This window comes from Ranitomeya imitator, chromosome 2, assembly GCF_032444005.1.
Source record: "Ranitomeya imitator isolate aRanImi1 chromosome 2, aRanImi1.pri, whole genome shotgun sequence".
NCBI lineage: Eukaryota > Metazoa > Chordata > Amphibia > Anura > Dendrobatidae > Ranitomeya > Ranitomeya imitator.
In genome coordinates this window covers 838872671-838881845 of record NC_091283.1, presented here as the reverse complement: position 1 = coordinate 838881845, position 9175 = coordinate 838872671, and the positions used below count along the sequence as shown (strand labels likewise).

General features: G+C 45.9%; 1 protein-coding gene across 1 annotated transcript; it reads right to left on the bottom strand.

Annotated features, from left to right (window-relative positions):
* Positions 1-4848: 4848 nt before the first annotated feature.
* Positions 4849-7545, bottom strand: LOC138666874 (serine-rich adhesin for platelets-like). Its single transcript, XM_069755052.1, has one exon. The coding sequence runs from the start codon at positions 7543-7545 to the stop codon at positions 4849-4851; it is 2697 nt and encodes an 898-aa protein (XP_069611153.1).
* Positions 7546-9175: the final 1630 nt, after the last annotated feature.

Sequence of the window (9175 nt, the reverse complement as noted above, 5' to 3'; positions counted from 1 at the left end):
CAGCAGAATCGAGCAAAAAGATGCAAGAAACTTGTCCAGTGACCATGTCGGTGGTCAGTGGCCGCCAATCCAGAGCACTGCAAACCTCTTCCTACCTGTTGCATCTCCGACACCTCTTCTGATTTCATTCGTGTGTTGTGCTGCAACGTCCCATCACAGGGTCTCCGGTCCAGTGGTCAGGGACTATAGGTATTCTGTAGATATAGGGTCCTTCAAAACTTTTTGCTCAGTTATAACATCAGATCATGTTGATCCTTCAAGGTTCCATTGCCAAATACTACTGACATCACATCATTCCTTTAAGGCCGGGGTCACACTTGCGTGTGCAATGCGAGAAACTTGCGCGAGTCTCTCGTATCAATACCCGGCACTGCCGCCGGCACTCAGGACTGGAGCGTGTGGCTACAAGTATTTCTATGCAGCTAAACGCCCTGGCCCTGAGTGCCGGCGGCAGTGCCGGGTATTGATACGAGAGACTCGCGCAAGTTTCTCGCGTTGCACACGCAAGTGTGACCCCGGTCTAAAGAAGTTCTCCCCTTCTCAAGGTGGCATTCCTTCATACAACTCTATTTCTATTATTCTCAAGATTCCTTACGCTACTTGCCTCTTCCAGGATGTTTCAACTTTTACGGATGCAAATTGCAATAATTGGAATGACTCCTAATATAATCTGCCGTGTTTGTTCAGCTCGGGATAGCGGATTAATGAAACCTAACGTTAAGGCGGCATTTTCCATTTGCTCCTGTATCAAGTATTCCATTGAAGTTCACACCTCAGACCTCGAGAGTTCATTAAATTCCCAGTTGTTGTTTTTTTCCTTCCTACTGTAGGGTTGGATTCGGTGCAGCGTTGGTGCAATTGTCAACTCCTACTGTTCAATTCCCTGTAAAGACAAATAATCTAGCGGGCCGGTGCCAGGAGAAGAGTAAAGACCCCCGTGCATCTTATTTACGGCACTCACCACTGAATATACATTTTTTTCAATACTCAATTACCTCTTTAATACCCGAGAGATAGACGTCTCCTGGAAGAAATTAGTATTTCTCCTCGGCTGCTCTGCTCGGCTGTTTCTCGGGTAAATGGCACCACTGGGACTGCCATGTTCACAGCAAGGTTAGAGCGGGGGGGGGGGGGAAATAGCATTGAAATTTTATGCTGCAAATGAAAACAAAGGGCATCAGGGAATAAAAACTGCGAGGGGAAAGAATTAAGCTGCAGTTTGTGGGTTAATCTAAAGAAAAACACCCAGAGCAGGACCTAGAGAAGAGTCAAATATGTATTTTATCCTGATTACGGTAGCTTGTTTTTTGTTGTTGCTTTTTTTTGCTAGGGAATGGAATGGCTGCTGTGCTAATGCCATTTTTTTATATTACGGTGCATTGAATTGTTTCTATATACGATGCTGCAGAATATTATAGAGAAAACACATCATATTATAAAAGTTCTACTGTAGAGAAGTGAATCTGGAAATAAAGGATAATCCTTCCATAATGAACAGATAGAAGATCGTCCAGTGTAACTGCTCTACTGCAAAGTGGTCAAGGTCCATGACTCCTAAATCTGTTCATTAATGGGTTAATTAATGATATTTGGTGGCATAAGGTGGCTGAAGGGGTTAATATACACAGTACTTATCATTTAGTGTCATAGTTCCTGGTTATCTAGAGAAGATCAGTCGTGTTAATTAATGCACATATAATGGTGCTCTCAGCTAGCAGAAGGGTTCATGATGACAATATCTCTGGTGGTCTCAGGTAGTAGAAGGGTTCGTGACAACATCTCTGGTGGTCTCAGGTAGTAGAAAGGGTCATGATGACAATATATCTGGTGGTCTCAGGTAGTAGATGGGTTCATGACAACATCTCTGGTGGTCTCAGGTAGTAGAAGGGTTCGTGACAACATCTCTGGTGGTCTCAGGTAGCAGAAAGGGTCATGATGACAATATATGAGGTGGTCTCAGGTTGTAGAAGGGTTCATGATGACAATATCTCTGGTGGTCTCAGGTTGTAGAAGGTTTCATGACAACATCTCTGATGGTGTCAGGTAGTAGAAGAGTTTGTGACAACATTTCTGGTGCTCTCAACTAGCAGAAGGGATCATGGCAATATCTCTGGTGGTCTTGTCAAGTAGTAGTAGGGTTCATGACAACATCTCCGGTGGTCTCAGGTAGTAGAAGGGTTCGTAAAAACATTTCTGGTGCTCTCAGGAAGTAGAAGGGTTCATGACAACATCTCTGGTGGTCTCAGGAAGTAGAAGGGTTTGCGACAACATTTCTGGTGCTCTCGGGTAGTAGAAAGGTTCATGACAATATCTCTGGTGGTCTCAGGCAACAGAGGGGTTCATAAAAACATCTCTGGTTGTCTCAGGCATTAGAAGGGTTCATGACCATAACCTTGGTGTTCTCAGTGGTCTCATGGAGTGAAAGGGTTCATGCCAATGGCCCTAGTGGTCCCTGAGAGTTCATGCCAAGATTTCTAGTGATTTCAGTTAGTAGAAAGGTTTACACCAATATCCCTGGTGGTCTTTGGGAGAGAAAGTGTGCATGCAAATGTCCTTGGGGTTCAGGGAACTAAGGTGGTAACGACAACATACTTGGGAATTTAAACTTGTGAAAGAGTTCATGATTAATTAATGTAGAGTAATGGCAACACTTCAGTGACTTGTGCCCCATGTGACTGCACGGAGCCTAATCAGTGGTGATGACCAGCAGATAACCTGCAGGGAGAAGACCAAAGATGAGCCACTTAGAGAGTTGGATAGCAAGCTGCTTTGGCAGAACAGGTGCTGGGAAGGCCAAGAAGAGGTGAGTCTAAGAGTTTACCATTTTTAACCCTTTCCCAGCAGATTTGATTCTCATTGAATTTATTCCCATCTATCTGCCCTCAAATTGAGTGAATCTGCCCAAACTGAATTGAACTCTAGTCCGCCACGTGTAAGTGCAATAGAGCAGTTTTACAATATGTAGAATAACCGACACCCAGCTGAAGTGATGTTCAAATTTATTGACCACTAACTGAGCCCCGCAGGACCCTGATTAAAATGTTTAGTCTCATTAATGTGACTTGGTGGGAGGGTGGCTCAGCAGGAAGTGAGTGCACATTGGTAGCCGCATCCCATTCTATAGGTGCTGCCCCCAAGATCAGAGTGCCGACATCTGACCGCATTGGAGACCGGAATGGGAGAGGGGACAAGTGAGTACAGTATGTCCCACAGACTTTGTCAATGTCAAGATGGTCAACCAAAACCAAAGGATTTTCTGATGAGCCGATTTCTGACACCAAAATGGAAACCAAAAGTCTAACAGAGGAAAACCCTATTTGGAGGTGACCTTGGAGTTAAGATTTACTACCTGGGTCTATTTTTTATGGGATGATTCATACATAAAGTATTAGATATTAATAATCATCTGTCTGGTATAACCAGTAGGACAAAACCTAAGAATATTTTTTTGGGGTGAACTCCAACATCGTCTTTGTGCACCGCTGTGGTGATTTACTTGTAGCTTTCTATGATTCTATGTTTGTGTATTATCCTATTTCTCTTTTATACCCTTTATAGATTATTTCCAAGAATGGTTACATAACAAATTGATACAAATCTGTAGGAATCTCCGCATCTCTGCAGCAGCAGATAATTCCCAGGCCTGTCCGGATCTACTCGGCCGCGACTCGGCCCTCAACACACATTTCTTGCTGTTCCTCTAAATTTTCAGATGCTGGCACTCTCCGGGCAGGATGTCTTGGCTTAAATTAGATATAGAGATATGGTTGTCTGAGTAAATGAGATACAGAGTTACGCTTGTCTGCGCTCGCTCTGAATCACACACTGCTGCGCTCTTTGTGCTCGCACTCTCCGCAGAATATATTCCTGGCCGAGCTTTCAGTCGCAGCATTCGCTATCCAACCTTTCATTGACCAGACACCGGTCTCTCGGCTCCCCATTAGCTCAGCCAAGGAATATGGAGCAGAACTGAGCACAACAGGAATCGGGCTCGTTAACGAAATGTCTTGTCTGTAACTACAAAGGATTAGGCAGGTTAATGCGGAATTGTTAATTCCAGTGAGTGGATACTACAAACAGAAAGATTACTACCCCGACATTGACTGTTATCGTCCTTAATATTATCATTACCAACCACTATAATAAACTTCAATTACATATCCAACATCAACATATTCCGAAGATACTTACAATAGATGTATTGTTATACAGAGAGCAGTGGTGTTAGTAATCAGTGCAATGAGTGACAACAAGCAGAGGGGTCAGAAACTAGAGATAATCAAATCTTTTGAAATCCAAATTCATCATGTTTGACAAATGTTTCCAAAATATTTAAATTGCCTTTAGGCATGTGCAACACTATAAAGTCTCCATGGACTGTATCCAACCTTTTTCATGTTCTTCAACGCAAGCACAGCTTTAGTAATGCCAAAATAACTTCACCATAGAAAAGGATGGTAAACTGGTAGTAACCAACAGCGTATTTAATAATATAGGTCACTAACGAAATTTTCATGTTTTTTAAATTAAAAAATGTTTCAAAAATTATTTGACTTAATCACTGGAAATCAGGCATACTGATCTGTGCAGAGCAATGACTCAAACTGACAGCGTCACTGTCAGAGGTAACATTATCCTTTTGTGATTGAGACGAGTGATATGCCATATATTCCATAAAACCTTCTGCTTCTTCCTTACTAATATGCATGTTGGAGGCAAAGAAAGCCAACTATGACCTGTTTTTGATAATACTACTACCAGATTTTTTTTTACACTACCTGACCACTGCAGTACCACTTTTTTTAAATAAATTACATTGTATGCAACATTAAAATAAACTTTTGACATTCATTTTACTTTACTCAAAAAGGGCATTTTTTGCATCAATGAGGTGCTGTAGCTCAGTGCTATACACATGAAGATGCTGTATCTGCTGTAGCTCTTTGTGATACACGTGGAGATGCTGTAGCTCAGTGCAATACACATGGTGCTGCTGTAGCTCAGTGTGATACACATGGTGCTGCTATAGCTCAGTGTGATACACATGGAGGTGCTGTAGCTCAGTGCGATACACATGGTGCTGCTGTAGCTCAGTGTGATACACATGGTGCTGCTGTAGCTCAGTGTGATACACGTGGAGGTGCTGTAGCTGATGTAGCTCAGTGTGGTACACATGAAGTTGCTGTAGCTCAGTGTGATACACATGGAGGTGCTGTAGCTGCTGTAGCTCAGTGTGATACACACGGAGGTGTTGTAGCTGCTATAGCTTAGTGTGATGCACATGGAGGTGTTGGTGCTGCTGTAGCTCAGTGTGATACACATGGAGGTGTTATAGCTGCTGTAGCTCAGTGCGATACACATGGAGGTGCTGTAGCTCAGTGCGATACACATGGAGATGCTGTAGCTCAGCGCAATACACATGGAGGTGCTGTAGCTCAGTGTAATACACATGGAGTTGCTGTAGCTGCTGTAGCTCAGTGCGATACACATGGTGCTGCTGTAGCTCAGTGTGATACACATGGTGCTGCTGTAGCTCAGTGTGATACACGTGGAGGTGCGGTAGCTGATGTAGCTCAGTGTGGTACACATGAAGTTGCTGTAGCTCAGTGTGATACACATGGAGGTGCTGTAGCTGCTGTAGCTCAGTGTGATACACACGGAGGTGTTGTAGCTGCTATAGCTTAGTGTGATGCACATGGAGGTGTTGGTGCTGCTGTAGCTCAGTGTGATACACATGGAGGTGTTGTAGCTGCTGTAGCTCAGTGCGATACACATGGAGGTGCTGTAGCTCAGTGCGATACACATGGAGATGCTGTAGCTGCTGTAGCTCAGCGCAATACACATGGAGGTGCTGTAGCTCAGTGTAATACACATGGAGTTGCTGTAGCTGCTGTAGCTCAGTGCGATACACATGGTGCTGCTGTAGCTCAGTGTGATACACATGGTGCTGCTGTAGCTCAGTGTGATACACGTGGAGGTGCGGTAGCTGATGTAGCTCAGTGTGGTACACATGAAGTTGCTGTAGCTCAGTGTGATACACATGGAGGTGCTGTAGCTGCTGTAGCTCAGTGTGATACACATGGAGATGCTGTAGCTGCTGTAGCTCAGTGTGATACACATGGAGGTGTTGTAGCTGCTATAGCTTAGTGTGATGCACATGGAGGTGTTGGTGCTGCTGTAGCTCAGTGTGATACACATGGAGGTGTTGTAGCTGCTGTAGCTCAGTGCGATACACATGGAGGTGCTGTAGCTCAGTGCGATACACATGGAGATGCTGTAGCTGCTGTAGCTCAGCGCAATACACATGGAGGTGCTGTAGCTCAGTGTAATACACATGGAGTTGCTGTAGCTGCTGTAGCTCAGTGCGATACACATGGTGCTGCTGTAGCTCAGTGTGATACACATGGTGCTGCTGTAGCTCAGTGTGATACACGTGGAGGTGCGGTAGCTGATGTAGCTCAGTGTGGTACACATGAAGTTGCTGTAGCTCAGTGTGATACACATGGAGGTGCTGTAGCTGCTGTAGCTCAGTGTGATACACATGGAGATGCTGTAGCTGCTGTAGCTCAGTGTGATACACATGGAGGTGTTGTAGCTGCTATAGCTTAGTGTGATGCACATGGAGGTGTTGGTGCTGCTGTAGCTCAGTGTGATACACATGGAGGTGTTGTAGCTGCTGTAGCTCAGTGCGATACACATGGAGGTGCTGTAGCTCAGTGCGATACACATGAAGATGCTGTAGCTGCTGTAGCTCAGCGCAATACACATGGAGGTGCTGTAGCTCAGTGTAATACACATGGAGTTGCTGTAGCTGCTGTAGCTCAGTGCGATACACATGGAGGTGCTGGTGCTGTTGTAGCTCAGTGTGATACACATGGAGGTGTTGTAGCTGCTGTAACTCAGTGTGATACACATGGAGGTGTTGTAGCTGCTGTAGCTCAGTGTGATACACATGGAGGTGCTGGTGCTGCTGTAGCTCAGTGCGATACACATGGAGGTGCTGTAGCTCAGTGCGATACACATGGAGGTGCTGGTGCTGCTGCAGCTCAGTGTGATACACATGGAGATGCTGTAGCTGCTGTAGCTCAGCGCAATACACATGGAGGTGCTGTAGCTGCTGTAGCTCAGTGCGATACACATGAACATGTTGTAGCTCTTTGTGATACACATGGAGATGCTGTAGCTGCTGTAGCTCAGTGTGATACATATGGAGGTGCTGTAGCTGCTGTAGCTCAGTGCGATACACATGGAGGTGCTGTAGCTGCTGTAGCTCAGTGCGATACACATGGAGGTGTTGTTGCTGCTGTAACTCAGTGTGATATACGTGGAGGTGTTGTAGCTGCTATAGCTTAGTGTGATACACATGGAGATGCTGTAGCTGCTGTAGGTCAGTGTGATACAAATGGAGGTGCTATAGCTGCTGTAGCTCAGTGTGATACATATAGAGATGCTGTAGCAGATGTAACTCAGTGTGATACAAATGGAGGTGCTGTAGCTGCATAGTCCCTGCATCTCCCCTGGCTCACTCTCCGCATTTGATCCCATCACAGAAGAAGAAGTCTCCAGGCTCCTCTCTTCTTCTCATCCGACCACATGCTCTACCAACCCCATTCCCTCTCATCTCCTCCAGTCTCTCTCTCCAGTCGTCACTACTCACCTAACTACAATCTTTAATCTCTCACTCACCTCTGGCATTTTTCCCGTCCTCCTTCAAACACTCTGTCATTACTCCGTCACTAAAGAAACCCACCCTCGACCCATCCTGCACAAACAACTACAGACCGGTCTCCAATCTCCCCTTCATCTCTAAACTCTTGGAGCGTCTGATCTACTCCCGCCTTACCCGTTACCTCTCCACTCACTCCCTCCTAGACCCTTCACAGTCCGGCTTCCGCCCCCTACAATCGACAGAAACTGCACTCATCAAAGTGACCAACGACCTCCTGACAGCAAAATGTAACGGTGACCACTCTCTGCTCATTCTTCTCGATCTTTCTGCAGCTTTCGACACTGTTGACCACGCTCTCTTACTCTCTAGGCTCCAGTCACTTGGCATTAAGGACACTGCTCTCTCCTGGTTCTCCTCCTATCTTTCTGACCGCTCCTTCAGTGTTCTGTTCTCTTTCTCCACTTCATCTCCTCTTCCTCTCACTGTCGGGGTACCTCAGGACTCAGTCCTTGGCCCCCTTCTCTTCTCTCCCAACACGGCCCCAATTGGACAGACCATCAGCAGATTTGGCTTTCAGTACCATCTTTATGCTGATGACACACAACTATACACGTCATCCCCTGACCTTACCCCCGCTGTACTACAGAACGCCACTGACTGTCTGTCCGCAGTCTCCAACATCATGTCCGCTCTCTATCTGAAACTCAACCTCTCCAAAACTGAAATTCTTCTGCTCCCACCATCTACTAACCTCCCTAAATCTGACATTTCCCTCTCCGTGGGTGGCACAATAATAACACCCCGGCAGCAGGCGCGCTGTCTGGGTGTTATGTTTGACTCCGATCTCTCCTTCACCTCCCACATACAATCTCTTGCCCGTTAGTGCCGCTTACACCTAAAGAACATCTCTAGAATCCGCCCTTTTCTCACCATGGAAACAACAAAAACCCTCACTGTCACTCTGATCCACTCCCGCCTGGACTACTGTAACGCTCTACTAATTGGCCTCCCCCTCACTCGACTTTCCCCTCTCCAGTCCATCCTTAATGCAGCAGCCAGGGTCGTCGATCTGGCTAATCGTTACTCGGACGCGTGTCATGATCCCAATGGCAGGGGATCACCAAAGGACAAGCACAGATACAAACAAGCTCTAGGGCGATGGAACCTGAGCTGACCGCGACCCTGAACCTAACACACAAATAAAAGTAGCCGGGGAACGTGCCTACGATGATCCTAGACGTCTCGCTCCAGCCGAAGATCTAACTTCCCCTATTAGTAGAAACACAGACCTCTCTTGCCTCCAGAGAAATCCCCCACAGAAATAGCAGCCCCCCACATATAATGACGGTGAAATGAGAGGAAAGCACATACGCAGTATGAAAACAGTTTCAGCAAAATGAGGCCCGCTAAAGCTAGATAGCAGAGGATACAAAAGTGAACTGCGCGGTCAGCGAAAAACCCTTCAAAAAACCATCCTGAAATTACTTGAACTCATGTGCCAACTCA